The sequence below is a fragment of the Syngnathus typhle genome, linkage group LG16 (genome assembly GCF_033458585.1).
Source record: "Syngnathus typhle isolate RoL2023-S1 ecotype Sweden linkage group LG16, RoL_Styp_1.0, whole genome shotgun sequence".
NCBI lineage: Eukaryota > Metazoa > Chordata > Actinopteri > Syngnathiformes > Syngnathidae > Syngnathus > Syngnathus typhle.
The window spans coordinates 1,641,326-1,656,901 of NC_083753.1; the positions used below are offsets into that span (position 1 = coordinate 1,641,326).

Consider the following 15,576-nt stretch of genomic DNA (forward strand, 5'->3'; position numbering starts at 1 on the left):
GAAGTGGGGGTGAATGGGAGTGAATGTGGGAAGCATAAGGTGAATGCATTTGGAATGGGTTGAATCGGTCGAAAAATGTAGAAATTAGAGTAGAAAAACGAAATTTTAGAGAATTTTGGTTGAATTTCAAATTTGAGAATTTGGAATTTTTGGTAAGTGGGAAGTTGTGGAATAGGTAGGCAAAAGATGAACAGTTGAAAGTTGGAATGGGTTGAATCGGTTGAAAAATGTAGAAATTAGAGTGGAATAACGGAATTAGAGAGAATTTTGGTTGAATTTCAAATTTGAAAATTTGGAATTTTTAGTAAATGGGAAGTTGTGGAATAGGTAGGCAAAAGATGAACAGTTGGAATGGGTTGAATCGGTTGAAAAATGTAGAAGTTAGAGGTAAAAAACGAAATTTTGTGAAATGTCGAATGTGCCATTAAGAATGGATGGGGAAAAATTTGTCGGAATTTTGGGAATTTTGCGGAATCGGAAAATTTTCGGAATGAGAAAAATACAAGCGCTCATGTCGTGAATATTTGGAATACGTGAAAAGTGGAATGGAGTGAATCGGATGAATTATGTGAAAGATGAAACGGGACAAAAAAGTGGCGGGAATAAAATAGAATAATAATAATAACTAGAATTTTGCAATTTCTGGAGAAATTGCGTGTGAAGGCGAAATGTATGAATAACTTTTTCGGGGAATGCTGCCGAACGATGTTGAAACGTGTTGAATTACTTGAGAAATGTAGAATATTTGGAGAATTTGTGGTGAATTTCAAAATTGAAAGTTTGGAATATTTGGTAAGTGGGAAGTTGTGGAATAGGTAGGCAAAAGATGAACAGTTGAAAGTTGGAATGGGTTGAATCGGTTGAAAAATGTAGAATTTAGAGTAGAAAAACGAAATTTTGGAGAATTTGGTTGAATTTCGAATTTGGAATTTTTGGTAAGTGGGAAGTTGTGGAATAGGTAGGCAAAAGATGTACAGTTGAAAGTTGGAACGGGTTGAATCAGTTAAAAAATGTAGAAGTTAGAGCAAATGTTGAATCCCCATAGAGAATGAATGGGAAAATAAAAAAAGCAATTGCGCCAAAATCTTTCTAAATTTGGAACAAAACAAAAAAAACGGCCTCAGGAGATTCACTTTTGGGGTAAAAATGTTGAAAGGGGTTAAATCAGACAAAAAACGAAAAAGTTAGCGCAAATGTAGCTATTTGGGCCACTCAGTGTTGAAATAAGGTCACTTCCGGTTTGATTCGGGTCACTTCCGGTCTAGTTTGGGTCACTTCCGGTTTATTTGGGTCACTTCCGGTTTAAAACAGGTCACTTCCGGTTTAGCTGAGGTCACTTCCGGTTTATTTGGGGTCACTTCCGGTCTAAAAAGGGCACTTCCGGTTCATTTGGGGTCACTTCCGGTTTGATTTAGGGTCACTTCCGGTTTACCAGAGGTCACTTCCGGTCTATTTGGGGTCACTTCCGGTTTATTTGGGTCACTTCCGGTTTAATTTGGGTCACTTCCGGTTCGTCTGAGGTCACTTCCTGTTTATTAGGGGTCATTTCCGGTCTAAAAAGGTCACTTCCGGTACGTTTGGGGTCACTTCCGGTTTGATTTGGGGTCACTTCCGGTTTACCTGAGGTCACTTCCGGTCTATTTGGGGTCACTTTCGGTTTGATTTGGGGCACTTCCGGTTCATTTTGGGTTCATTGGGGGCACTTGAGGGTCAATCCAAGATGGCCGCCACACTGGAATTGGGGGTCAAGGGTTGAATGTGTAAGCGTAGTGGAAGTGGGGGTGAATGGGAGTGAATGTGGTAAGCATAAGATGAATAAAGGGAATAAATGTGGAATGGGTTGAATCGGTCGAAAAATGTAGAAATTAGAGTGGAAAAACGAAATTTTGGAGAATTTGGTTGAATTTCAAATGTGAAAGTTCGGAATTTTTGGTAAGTGGGAAGTTGTGGAATAGGTAGGCAAAAGATGAACAGTTGAAAGTTGGAATGGGTTGAATCGGTTGAAAAATGTAGAAATTAGAGTGGAAAAACTGAATTTTGGAGAATTTTGGTTGAATTTCAAATTTGAAAATTTGGAATTTTTGGTAAGTGGGAAGTTGTGGAATAGGTAGGCAAAAGATGAACAGTTGAAAGTTGGAATGGGTTGAATCGGTTGAAAAATGTAGAAATTAGATTAGAAAAACGGAATTTGAGAGAATTTTGGTTGAATTTCAAATTTGAAAATTTGGAATTTTTGGTAAGTGGGAAGTTGTGGAATAGGTAGGCAAAAGATGAACAGTTGAAAGTTGGAATGGGTTGAATCGGTTGAAAAATGTAGAAATTAGATTAGAAAAACGGAATTTGAGAGAATTTTGGTTGAATTTCAAATTTGAAAATTTGGAATTTTTGGTAAGTGGGAAGTTGTGGAATAGGTAGGCAAAAGATGAACAGTTGAAAGTTGGAATGGGTTGAATCGGTTGAAAAATGTAGAAGTTAGAGGTGAAAAACGAAATTTTGTGAAATGTCGAATGTGCCATTAAGAATGGATGGGGAAAAATTTGTCGGAATTTTGGGAATTTTGCGGAATCGGAAAATTTTCGGAACGAGAAAAATGGAAGCGCTCATCGCGTGAATATTTGGAATACGTGGAAAGTGGAATGGAGTGAATCGGATGAATTATGTGGAAGATGAAAGTGGACAAAAAAGTGTGGAGAATAAAAGAGAATAATAATAATAATAATAATAGAGAATGGTGTAGAATAACATATGTGTGAAGGCCTTCGCCTTCACACAATAATAATAATAATAGAGAATGGTGTAGAATAACATATGTGTGAAGGCCTTCGCCTTCACACAATAATAATAGAGAATGGTGTAGAATAACATATGTGTGAAGGCCTTCGCCTTCACACAATAATAGAGAATGGTGTAGAATAACATATGTGTGAAGGCCTTCGCCTTCACACAATAAAGTGAATGGAGTAGAATAACATAAGTGTGAAGGCCTTCGCCTTCACACAACTAACTCGGTAAGAGGTGGGGTTTACGTATTCAGTCACGTGACACTTGACGAATAGGCTAAATATTAAAAACAGGATCCACCAAACGTTTTTTTTTTTAAACTGACAAAACTTAATTAAACTGCAATGCATTACAGCGTTGTATTATTATTATTATTATTATTATTATTATTATTATTATTATTATTATTATTATTATTATTATTATTATTATTATTATTATTTTGTTTATTGTAGTTATGGAGTTCGAGATTCGGTCGGCGCCCACCCGCTGGAGCTCGGCTATACTCGGCTGGGCTTGGCTCGGCTTGGGTGTACTGTCTCTTTAAGGTCTCCAAGGCTGGTCTGTTTCGTATTGATCCGGCCACCATTTTCCAACACACAGCGGCGGCAGCGCAGCTAGCAGCACGGCCCACCGACAGCCAGGGAAGCAGGCGAGCGGGGAGACAGCGAGCCGACCCACCCTCACGACCCGGAGAGAGGAAGCGTCCTTCCCCTCGGCACCGGCGGGGCAGGCATGGCGGCCAACATGTACCGGGTCGGAGGTAAGACAAAGTGGTGGTGGGGGGACGACGCTGCCAGCGGGGAGGTTTGTCAGTCAGTCAGTCCGTCAGTCAGTCACGGTTGGACCCGCCATGGTAAATTCTCTGTTGATGCATTTGTCTTTTTCCTCCTCCTCCTCTGTCCTCCTCTTCCTCGTCGTCTATTTTACTCCCCGGAGGAGGTATGAGCGCCTTCCTCATGATGATGACTCGCGGGTGGCGATAAAGAGTCGTGTTATTGTCTAACTTACAATGAGCGCCGACTACCACATTGGTAAAAGTTATTATAAACTACTTTTGTCTTATGGCTTTATTGGTTGGATCGCCCAATAATTGGCTTCTCTACACACAAAGCGACTCCCGTTTGGAATTTCTGGTTTACTAAGATGTCATTTAAAAATGTCTTTGTGTCCAAATGGATGGCCAAAACATTAAAGATTGGCTCAAGCCAACCTCGACGTCACGCTCTCGGAAGCCCGCCGGTTGGTCGATGTTGGAAGCTGGAAGCTTTGACAGGGTGGGGGGAGGGGGGTCGCTTTCATTTCCCGGGTTGAGGCGGCAGGAGGGATGATGGGAAACGGAGAGAGACGGCGCGACGCTGCTCGCTCGGCCCGCAGGCTCTCTCACGTGGCGGAAACTCCCAGCAGCCCCTGCTTGCCTCGCCACTTCTTACAACTTCTCACACATCCCCTTCATGACTACTTTGTTTCCCAGCTCGGGAACAAAGAGGACCACCTGGCGCCACTACCTTTTTAGCGCCAAATTCAATTGGCTCATGATTTCATGGCTCCCATGGAGCTGTCGCGGGCAAACGTCCGCATTCTTTATTTTTGTTTCTCGGTTTGGATTAGAAAAGTCCAATGAGCGGACTTGTGCCCCGGTGATATGATTCACGCTTTGATTCGTACAAGAAGGACCAAACAATTTGAATGGGAATTGACCTGGCGTGTTCACAAATCCAAAAACAATTTTTTACCAGAATAAATAATGAAATAGAGGACATTTGCCAAACTTCACAAAAAAAAGTTGCAATTGTAATTTTAGTCGGTCCAGACATGCCATCTGTAAAGTTGCACTCTGTCGCCGTTCCGTATTACACAACAGCGGGAGCGGCTTGAGTACGTCGTCGCCCCGGGGGTGACTCGGGTGGGGGAGGGGCGTGTGCTTTTCTGCGTTTCGGGGGGCCCGCCAGGCGAACACTCGCTCGCTCCGGGCACCCGACCAAGTGTGCGGGGGTATAATCCGACGGTGCTCGGCCAAGACGCACGGCGAGCTAAGAGCGGGCGGCTCACCAAGCCTGGGGGGCCTGCGGGGATGTCCCGGTGAGCGCTAAGCCTCTGATGGGTCTGGACCCGTGCCAGCTCCAAACACGCACATGCACGCACACAAGGCAAGGAACTGTGACATGTGCGAGTCCTGAGATAACGTATGGCTCTTGATATGAGTTTAAATTCAAATGGTCTGTTTTTTAAAGACGACTTAATGCAAGATGACTCATGCGTCTTTTGCTCTTGTTCCTCTTTCCCAATTTACCCCCCCCCCCCCCATCGCAGATTATGTTTATTTTGAGAACTCGTCCAGTAACCCGCTGCTGATCAGGAGGATCGAGGAGTTGAATAAGGTGAGCATGTGTTTTATTTATTTATATATTTATTTATTGATCGATGTGGTGCTGATTTAACATCCCGCCTCCTTCCAGAATGTGACTCTTTAAATAATTAACTGGCGGTCGGAGTCGCGCTCCTTCCCGACGGCCCATCCCGCCCACCCAAAACACTCGGGCAGTTTTAACGAGGATGAAGCAATTTTCGGAGGCCGTCGTGTGTGAAGAGGCCAGCGTCGGGACAGCTGCTTAACAGCCGTGGCCTCGGTTTACCGCGTCTCGACAGTCGCCATTTTCACTTTAGGAACGAAGGCACGGAAAGTTTCATTCCTGCCCTAATTATTGTTTCTCGGTAGATTTTTTAGTTTTTACGTCTGGAGCCTAGCAGGGGTTTGTTTATTTATTTATTTATTTAGTTAGTTAGTTAGTTAGTTAGTTAGTTAGTTAGTTAGTTAGTTAGTTAGTTAGTGTTTGGGGACCTTAAAAAAAGTCAAACATTTTCAGCAGTGCAGTCCACTCGTATTGCTTGCGCAATAACCCACTCAAACCAGAAGGTGGTGCTGTGACAATATAAAAAAAATCAGCATCCAATAGCTAACGTGCATTACTGCCTCCTACAGGTGTGGAGTGACACAACGGGTGTGACGAGAATTTAGAATGAAAGCAATCTTCTTTTTTTCTCACAGGATGATTAAAGAATTTTTTTTCTTCTGAGGTCAAAAGGTTTTCTCATAACATAAACAACAGAAATGATTCTGGCGTATTTGCCCATAATAAGAAGCTCCGCGTCATTGTCACTACTTTTCGCAGTGCACTTTATTTACACGTACGTGGGTCACAGATCAATGTCTAAATGACCATTATTGCTTTTTTTTGCACTTAATTATTTTACTGCCCACCCAACCCATAAAAAAATCAATACATTGAGGCCATTTTGCACGTTTTAAAAGTCACAGTGAATGGCAACACTCAAAATTGATGTTGACGCTGCTTGTAATTTTCAGGGACTCAAATAGCCCCACAATGTGTTTCCAGCCAAACTTAAAATCGAGCCTCTTTTTTTTTTTTTTTTTTTTTTAAATGGGTCTTCATTTGGGGTGTAACGATTCATCGATACACATCGATTAATCAATATAATGCTCTACGATTTGTTGGCATTGATGCTAAACGTAAACATCGATCTATATCGCCCGTTTTTGACCTCGGACATTAGACACGACTTTATTTTGAAATCCAGTTCATTGTTGCTTGCTTCCTCTTTCCGGGAGCAGTGCGCGGCGTGTTGTGTTGTGAGCAGAGCAGGCACGTGAAAGGGGAGCCGACAACTACGCGGCTCCTGGGCTGGTGCTATGGCTAGTGTCCAAGAAGATGAGGAAATTCGCTCCCCTTTGGGCTTCAAGTCATTCGTTTGTAATTTCCTAAACAAAGAGTTTGCAGTACCTTGTTGATTTTGCGTATGAATAGTTATAAATCAGGATATTGTTCTATATCGATTGTAGAGCACTATATCGTGATGTATTGTGAATGAATCACAGCAGGCTTTAAGATATCGGCAAATATCGTATCGTGGTTCTTTGTATCAATATGATATCGTATTGTGACAAAACCCGCGATTTACACCCCTAGTCTTCATCTATCGTCTGCGTTCACGACGGCACCGCCTGTTGCTATGGTAACGCCGATTGTCTCTCCTCCGCAGACCGCCAATGGGAACGTGGAGGCCAAAGTGGTGTGCTTTTACAGACGGAGGGACATCTCCAGCACGCTCATCGCCCTGGCCGACAAGCACGCCAGTGAGTGACCGAGCGTAACACTGGCCTCCAAAAGTCAAGCGAGCGCCACCACTCCGTCCCGTCATCCTCCCGGGGTTTCTTTCCACACGCTACTCTGGTGGCAATACGAGGACAATTCCGCGTGTGCACATTTGCCTTTCATTGCGTACTCGCATAGTGGTTCTTGGAGCCAGTGCGGTCCTGGCGGTCTTTTGAATGGCTTCCTGGCTGTTTGGCCCTGAGGAAGAACTATAAAAAACAAAGAGGTAATGAGAAATCGCCAGCACGGTACGAGCGGTCAGCATTTCATCTGTCAGTAAAAGTTTTGACCCTGGGTGGGCGGGGCTTCTTGAGGCGCCGTCGAGGGAGCACTCTGAATTTGTGCAAGCGAAATAGTTGATCGATGACTCACAGCACATGCGCATTGACACACACATACACACACACACACGCAGTTGGCCGCCGTCCTCCACTGGTCCGTAGCGACACTGAATTAAAGCTACCCACAAGCCGTTTTTGTGACAGATACGTAAACACATGTGCAGCACACGCAAGCATACCACCCATGCGGCCACACGCACACAGACACACACATGCACGCACACACTGGGCTGCTGAGACGCACACAGGATGTAGCCCACACCCATGCAGCCGTGGATTTCTGTCTGGAAGTGCCTCACCAAACTATCTGGCACAGCGCCGTTAAAAAAAACAGCCTGCTTTTATTTTAAGCTAACGCTATTAGCTCATGGTGTTCTTTTAGAATGACATAATTTGAGTTACCCCTTTTGCGTCACATGGACGTGGACGACATTTTCTGTTGTTGGGAAACATTGAATTTCGCCACATATGTCATAATTCGGGTCGTAGCACAGCCCAAGACTATACCAAGAACAATCAAGGCTGCAAGAAGCCATGATTTGCGCTCTTGAGCAATGTCTGCTATCTGCTAGCAGTCAATATTGTTATTATAACTCAGGAAATATGGTCCTTGGTCCAGTCAGTGGTTCAAGAGCTGCCGCTTTAGGCAGCTAATTAATCCGACGTGAATCAAACGCGCAGTTTGTGAGTCGGTTCAGGCTTGCTCGCTGATACCTGACATACAACGTCCCCTCTTGCCTTGTCGTTGAGGTGAAGTGAGTTCGTTAAGGCTCCTTGTTAGGCGACCTCATTCGTCAATAATTGATAATGGGCCCTGACAGATGAGACGGATGGGCAATTTGCGCAGGAGGGTGCGCGCAAGATCGGCCTGTCCTCTGCTCGGCTGATGTTGCCACTTGTCTCGCTCCCTCATAATCTCACTTCCTACTTGATTTCATTTTTGATTCAATAAAATCGGGTAATAATTAGCTGCTCGATGATAGCTTGAATGGAGTGTGTGACTCTGTGCTTGTGTGTGCGTGTCGGTGTGTGTGCGTGTGTGAGAGCGTGTATTGATTTTGGCCACACATCCCCGCTTGTGAGAATCCCTTGATTGCTTTTGTTGGGCTTTGCGACTGGCTGGCTCTGTCTGGCCTCTAATGAAAGTCCAAATGAATTGGATCACGTACTGGCGCACTCTCTCTCTCTCTCTCTCTCTCTCTCTCTCTCTCTCGTAGTCTCTCTAACATCTCTTGCTCTCTTTTACTCTCCCTCGCATGTTTTTGCTCTCCCGCTCCCACCAGATTTCTCTATTACTCTTCCTCCTCCTCGCCCTCCCGCTGTCTTGACACATCGCTCCCCTCTTCCAATGTTCCGCTGCCATTGCCGCAACTCTTATTTGAGCTATTTTAGCTTCACCTCATTTTTCCCCCTCACCTCCTTCACCCCACTTCATCTATAATCCGAGGGCTATCATCTTAAAGTGATTAGGGCAATATGTCTTCACAATAAAATGTTAGGGATCCCCAAATATTTGACTCCACTTGACCCCCTCCCCACTCTAACATAAATTGTGGGAAAAAACAAGTGACGTACTTTGAATTGTTTCTATAGCTGATGTTTACCCTCCCTGTTTTTCTCCTTTCCCAGGGGAGCTGGAGGAGGAGATGGAGAACCCCGAGATGACCGACCTCCCCGAGAAGCAGAAACATCAGCTCAGACACAGGGAGCTCTTCTTATCCCGCCAGCTCGAGTCCCTCCCGGCCACGCACATCAGGTACGCCCAAATACGGATGCCATGAATGCAGGTGGTCCCCTGAGGTGGCCTTCTCATGTGGTGTCGTGTCGTTCTCCTCCAGGGGGAAATGTTGTGTGACGCTGCTGAATGAGACAGAAGCGCTCAAGTCGTACCTGGACAGAGAGGTGCATGTGTTTGTCACACACAGTGGTCGGCTCGGCCGCCCTTGTGTAGTAATAAGACTCACCTCAAGGACAACTGGTCACTTTTTCCCCAGGATGCCTTCTTCTACTCGCTAGTGTACGACCCCCAGCAGAAGACCTTGCTCGCCGACAAGGGCGAGATCCGGGTGGGCACCAAGTATCAGGCCGACATCACTGACTTGCTCAACGAAGGTGGGCCCGACGCTCTCGCTAGTTGTTGGCACCCTTGTTTGCATGTCTGCCTGATTTGTTCTACCTCATGAATATGGATGATTTTTTTTTTTTAACTATTTTATATTACTAGTTCACGAGCTTTTACTCCCGTGTTTAGTGGGGCTTAAAGCAAAAATTGAATTCATAGCAGGTGGGATTGCAATTAGTGCACGACGGGTGGGGAGTGCCTAGCTAGCTAATTAAAGCCACTTTAATTGCTTCTTCTTTTTTTTTTTTTAACACTTAGTTTGAGGCTCCGACAGGTTTGCGCTTTTGACTTTCAAAATGCAAAACATCAGAAAAAATCTGATTGGATAGTTATTAATGGTAATGTTGTTGGTAATGTTTTGTGTGTGTAGGTGAGGAGGATGCCAGGGACCTGGAGAAACTGGAGGAGAAGATCTGGGAGCCCAGCAGTTCGCTGACGGAGAAGCAGATTGACCAGTTTTTGGTGGTCGCTCGGTAAGGATGAGCAAGTCACCTTGCAATGTTTCCACATGAGTACCATTGTAAAAGCTACTCACTCTTGAAAAACGTTCAGCACAACACTCCATTACATTCTCACTGAGCTGACACATGCTCTAAAAAGAATCTCCAAATGAAGAAAACATCTTTGGAATTTCTTGTTATTTAGGTCGGTGGGTACATTTGCCCGAGCCTTAGACTGCAGCAGCTCCGTGCGCCAGCCCAGCCTTCACATGAGCGCCGCCGCGGCCTCCAGAGACATCACCTTGGTGAGCGCACCCAAAAACATTGGTGATTGGTGGCAAAGCAACACTGCTGGAATGTTCTCCCCTGACTTACTCCCATCTCACACACATCTGTCTCACATCCTGCGGCGTGTAGTTCCACGCCATGGACACGCTGCACGGCACGGGCTACGACGTGACGCGGGCCATCGCAGCGCTGGTGCCCCAGGGCGGCCCAGTTCTGTGTCGCGACGAGATGGAAGAGTGGAGCGCCTCCGAGGCCAACCTGTTCGAGGAGGCGCTGGAGAAATACGGAAAGGACTTCACCGACATCCAGCAGGATTTTGTGAGTAGATGCTACTCACGATGAAATGAAATGGATGAGAAACAAACAAAATGGGAAAGAAGCCCCTCTAAATGTTGTGATTGTGTGCATCAGTCTGCCACCTGGTGGCCACTTGCCGTCGGTGCCGCTCATCTTGATTCCCTTCTTGGCCCTTCGTACGTTTGACGTTTTGCCCCCTTTGTCCCTCCCAGTTACCCTGGAAGTCCCTGACGAGCATCATCGAGTATTACTACATGTGGAAGACCACTGACAGATATGTGCAGCAGGTAAAAAAAAGAAAAGAAGAAGAAAAAAGAAAAATGCTTGAATCATCTGTAAGGAACGTTTGGACTGTGTTGCTCAAAGGCCTTCAGTTGAAGACAGTATGGCACAGATTTGACTTGTTTTCAGATCCAACCGTTTCCCAACCTTGCTTCAGGCACCAATGTTGCATTTTCAAGTCTATACGAGAGACGACTCGACATTAAAAATATTTTTGCTGAAATGTGCTTGTGAAAACAAGTTGTATAAGTAAACAAGCCGTATGCATGAATACATAATGGCCTCGCTCTCCTTTTGACTTCCAGAAACGATTAAAGGCAGCCGAGGCCGAAAGTAAGTTGAAGCAGGTCTACATCCCCAACTAGTGAGTATACGATCATTTGACACCTGCATTATTTATTTATTTTGCTCGGCATGGTGACCGTATCGACCTTGTCCACGTGCATTTTGTGCTCCTGTTGCAGTAACAAACCAAACCCCAACCAGCTGAGCAGCAACAACCCAAAGCCCGTGGCCCTGGTCAACGGAGCGGCCGGAGCCGCAGCGCCCGGACACCCGGGACTGCCGGGTCCAGGGCAGAACCCACCGCCACCGCCACTCGCACGAGCCTGTGAAAGCTGCTACAGTAAGTCCTTCACCTCATGCGTGTCGATGACATTTGCTAAGAAAGAAATGATGAAACAAGTGAGTTTTTGAAAACATCTCAATGCAAATAGCATGAAATCAAAAGATGAACCATATTCACCTTTAACTTACAACCAAAACAAAAGAATAATACTGTTGGAGGGGACTGCATAAACTCTAAAGTGGGTCATTTTGACCCGCACCAAAAAAGGAGGCTCACAACCTATGTGTATGCGCAGCCAACAGTTCCTACCAGTGGTACTCGTGGGGTCCGCCCAACATGCAGTGTCGCCTGTGCGCCTCCTGCTGGACATACTGGAAGAAGTACGGCGGGCTGAAGATGCCCACCAGGCTGGACGGGGAGCGACCTGGACCCAACCGCAGCAGCATGGTACGCAGATGTGCGACATGGGTCCCAGCGTGCGACGGGCCTGACGTCCTCCGTGTCGCACTCAGAGCCCTCACGGCGTGCCTCTGCGGCACAGCAGCAGCCCGAAGTTTGCCGTCAAGACGCGGCAGGCCTTCTACCTGCAGACCACTGCCCTGACGAGGGTGGTGCGCCGCCTCTGCCAGGACATCATCAAGCCCCGCTACCTGGGCCGCCACCCCTACCTCCCCGTCAACACAGCCGCCATCAAGGCTGAATGTAATATTTGATGTTTTCTCGCGAGTAGCAAAAATCTGCCAGTCCTTAAATTGCCACGAAATGGCGACAAAGCTCTTTTTCTTTGGATGAAACAAAACTCCTCCTTTCAGTTCAAATAGCATAGCACAAAGATGCCACCGGATGGTGCCAAAGCACTTTATTTTATGGAGGGGAGTATTGTGCCTTTCTAATCCGTCACATCTCCACAGGTGCGCTACGGTTGCCAGATAAAGATCCTGGCAAGCCTTCGCCGCTCAAACCAACAGAACGCAAACCTCTGGAGTCGGTGGTTCGGTATCTAGGTACGCTCGCTTCGACACCCGCCTTTTCCGGCACATCGAGAAGCCAAGCGTTGTGTTGAAGTCGATGCTGATCCGAAAATCAATGTGCGTTGTTTTCCTGCTGATAGAAGCACATCCCCGTCCAGTCAAAGTGGAGGCACCCGCCAGGGTGGCGTCCATCTCCACGGGCAGCCTGACGCCCATCAAGTCCTCCCCCATCCTCAACAACGGCTCCCCCACCATCCTGGGAAAGCGCAGCTATGAGCAGCACAATGGATTGGACGGTGAGTCCCTCCTGTCCTGAGAAAAAATGCCATTTTATTATACGGGTTTTTACTTTTTACTCTGTGTTGTAATGTAAGAAAATGCTAACTTCATTCATGTAACATCTTGAATAGTCTGACTCAATTCTTCGTTGAGCGTAAAGCTTTATTGATGGTAGAAGCATCAAAAGCAGCAGCGTGAAGGCCCGATGCGGAGCAAAGTTTGGAAGTCGGGTTGTTAGCGGTGTCCTACTTTGACTGTCCTCGGTGGGCTTGACGGAGAGGGGGAGAAGAGACAGACTGACAGATCAAGAGAGGATGGCTTTGGCCTCGCTCGTTTTACGCCCGAGGCAACCCACCATGTCGTCATGGTAACGGCACAGACGAAGAGGAGGAGGCTGCTAGTCTATCCTCGTTGAACTTTCAGAGGGGTATTCCAGAAAGCGGGTTATGTAAAAACTGAGTAAGTTAACTGTTCCAGAAAGAGAGGTAACTTAAACTCTGGGTCAGTTACTGACTTACTCTGTGAACATAACCTGCTCGCTGGCAGGTTTACTATACGAGACCCAGATTTTCAACCTGTCTCCTCCCACACAAAGAAAGCGGTTAATCATGGATTGGCCGTTCATTCAAAATCCGATAGACATGGAAGCTGTAATCATTCGAAACACTTTACATTGCGAGGGAATCTTCCGGCCCAGATTAGACGTTTTATCATTTCTAGAAGAATATCTTTTCGAATGCTACCGCTTTTCTTAGAACAGTATACCGTATTTTCCAGACTATAAGGCGCACCTAAAAACCTAAAATCTTCTCAAAAGCCGACAGTGCGCCTTATAGTCCAGTGCGCCTTATATATGGACTAAATTTCTAAATTCAAACTGGCCCGAAGCATTGTGTCATGAAATCAAGCATAAGTGACCTGCTGAAGACTATGAATCATGAATCAAAAAGACTATGGATCATTATTTTGTGATTATAAAGTCATTTGTTGCATCTGAAGTTGAAATAAAAAAGATAAAATGGAGAATGATTTGATTTGGATTAAAAATCTGACATGATGCATTAATGGTGCGCTTTATAGTCCGGTGCGCCTTATATAAGGATTAAGTTTGAAAATGGGCCATTCATTGAAGGTGCGCCTTATAGTCCGGAAAATACGGTACTTTATCTCAATATGAAGTAATTTTTATAGTGGTTGTGCACGTGTGTAACTCCAGGTTAACATACTCTGTTGATTGAACTAACTACATATTAATAATTACATAGAATACAATTATTATAACATTATTAAAACTATATATATTATGAAAACCTGATGTCCTAAAAGCAAAATATGCGCTCATGTATGTGTGTGTTTGCTGCTGCATGACAGGCAGCAAATCCAAAGGCTTGACCCCCCAGTGGGACATCATGGCCAAACGCATGAGTGAGGTGGGCCGGCCCTCGCCCGCCATGCACGACGAGGTGCACCAACTGGACTAACCTCCTCCGTTCGCCACTCGCAACGACCAGGCCAGTCGCACTACACATTCCACAAATGAATGTCCAAGCCCCTCCCGATGCTTAACATTGCAGATTTGCAATTTTTTACGAAGATCAAACTAGGCTTTAATTTAAAAAAATAAGAAAAAAAGAACAATAGTCAAACCTCGGTTTTCGAACGTCCCGGTTCTCGAACAAAATAGGAATTCTAACAAAAAAATTGAGATTTATTTGCTTCGGTTGTTGAACAAAGTTTGGAGGTCGAACCTCGCGTGAGGAGTCAGGAGGACCCGAGAAAACCCAACCGCTTGGCCCGGATGCCGACTGACTCGGTTGTTATTGTATTTTTGTTACTTTGAGGATTGTATTAACCCCTAATCATGCCTCCAAAGAAAGCAAGTGGGAGTAGTAAAGCCATCCTAAAACACAAAGACGTTCTTAAAGCAGTGCGACAGTGAGCGCCCAGCGCGCTGCGGTTACGCGATCGGACCAAATATGATCCTTGCGCACTGAGGTCCACTTAAATTTTGGAAAGTACATCAGGACATTAAAAATATTTTCTAAATTTCAGCGACGGCTCTGTCATAATAATGCAACCAGCGCGGTGCAGTTGCGCGGTCGGCGACGCGCTACGGTTACGCGTTCGGCGGTGCGCTGCAGTTGCGCGATCGGACAAAATGCACAAATGAAAAAATGCTTAAAAAAGGCGTTTTTCTTTGTCTTGGAACGGATTAAATTTTTTTCCATTATTTGTAATGGGGAAAATAGATTTGGAATTCGACTGATTCGCTTCTCGAACTACCTTCTGGAACGGATTGTGGTCGAAAACCGAGGTTTGACTGTATAGCTATTTTTTTATTTTCTAAACGAGCCACCCATGCAAGTCATTACAAGCTAAAAGTTTGTTGTTGTGTTTGTGTACTTTCCCTGCAGAGGGCGCCAGAACTCACGTCCCACTAAAAGGTTTGGTTGTTGAGTTCAGCTGGAAGGAGCCTATTGTTTTAGTTTTGTTTTTTCTTCAGCTGTCTGACGGTCCAATTCTTTGTACAGGACTGTTTATTACTTGCATCTTTTGTCGTCAAAATGTTTTGGTTTTGTTTATTGTTCCTTTTTTTACTGTCTATAATTGCGCTTCTTGCTCTTCTTTGGTGGACAAATGTTTCATAAGGAATGCTTGTGAAGTTAAAAAAAATCCTGTGGAAGGACTGTAACATAAGCCACTCGTATTTTTTTTTTTTATGGGTTATTATTCCAACCCCCCTGTGAGGAGATGCACTTTTATTTCATGACATGCATTAACTCCGTCAGTTTTTTTTTTTTTTTTTTTGGTAATGGTTGTCATTTTGAATTTGAGGGGGGAGGGGAAATGAAAAAAAACGCTTTATGGGAATCTTGTTTTGTCTGCCGGGCCTGAGCGCTCTTTGGGCCAAGAGAGGTTTAACTTATTGAGAAGGACTCGCTGTTTTTTCTACCTTTTTCACAAGTATTGCATCTATGCTTCGATAATGTCATTAAAAAATACAAAGAGAACATTGATTTGCCCTTCGTTTT

The 15,576-nt window shown here is 45.1% G+C and overlaps 1 protein-coding gene across 2 annotated transcripts; it reads left to right on the forward strand.

The window, feature by feature from the left end:
• The first annotated feature begins 3,384 nt into the window (after positions 1-3,384).
• Positions 3,385-15,561, forward strand: mta1 (metastasis associated 1). Of its 2 annotated transcripts, none has more exons than XM_061301663.1 (18): positions 3,385-3,637; positions 5,095-5,162; positions 6,844-6,937; positions 8,927-9,053; positions 9,136-9,199; positions 9,292-9,409; positions 9,790-9,892; positions 10,065-10,164; positions 10,277-10,465; positions 10,657-10,731; positions 11,032-11,090; positions 11,191-11,351; positions 11,590-11,741; positions 11,807-11,996; positions 12,206-12,298; positions 12,406-12,561; positions 13,916-14,055; positions 14,959-15,561. In XM_061301663.1, the coding sequence occupies exons 1-17, from the start codon at positions 3,517-3,519 to the stop codon at positions 14,023-14,025; spliced, it is 1,980 nt and encodes a 659-aa protein (XP_061157647.1). In that variant the 5' UTR covers positions 3,385-3,516; the 3' UTR covers positions 14,026-14,055; positions 14,959-15,561. The 2 variants fall into 2 exon arrangements, with proteins under 2 accessions (XP_061157647.1, XP_061157648.1); XM_061301664.1 differs by having other exon boundaries at positions 3,385-3,544.
• Positions 15,562-15,576: the final 15 nt, after the last annotated feature.

Excerpts from the sequence above, each read along its gene's own strand:
- mta1 (XM_061301663.1), top strand. The coding sequence starts at position 3,517 with ATGGCGGCCAACATGTACCGGGTCGGAGGTAAGACAAAGTGGTGGTGG. Across the intron at positions 10,466-10,656 it reads CCGACATCCAGCAGGATTTT|TTACCCTGGAAGTCCCTGAC; the intron begins GTGAGTAGATGC and ends TGTCCCTCCCAG. Across the intron at positions 11,997-12,205 it reads AGCCGCCATCAAGGCTGAAT|GTGCGCTACGGTTGCCAGAT; the intron begins GTAATATTTGAT and ends ACATCTCCACAG.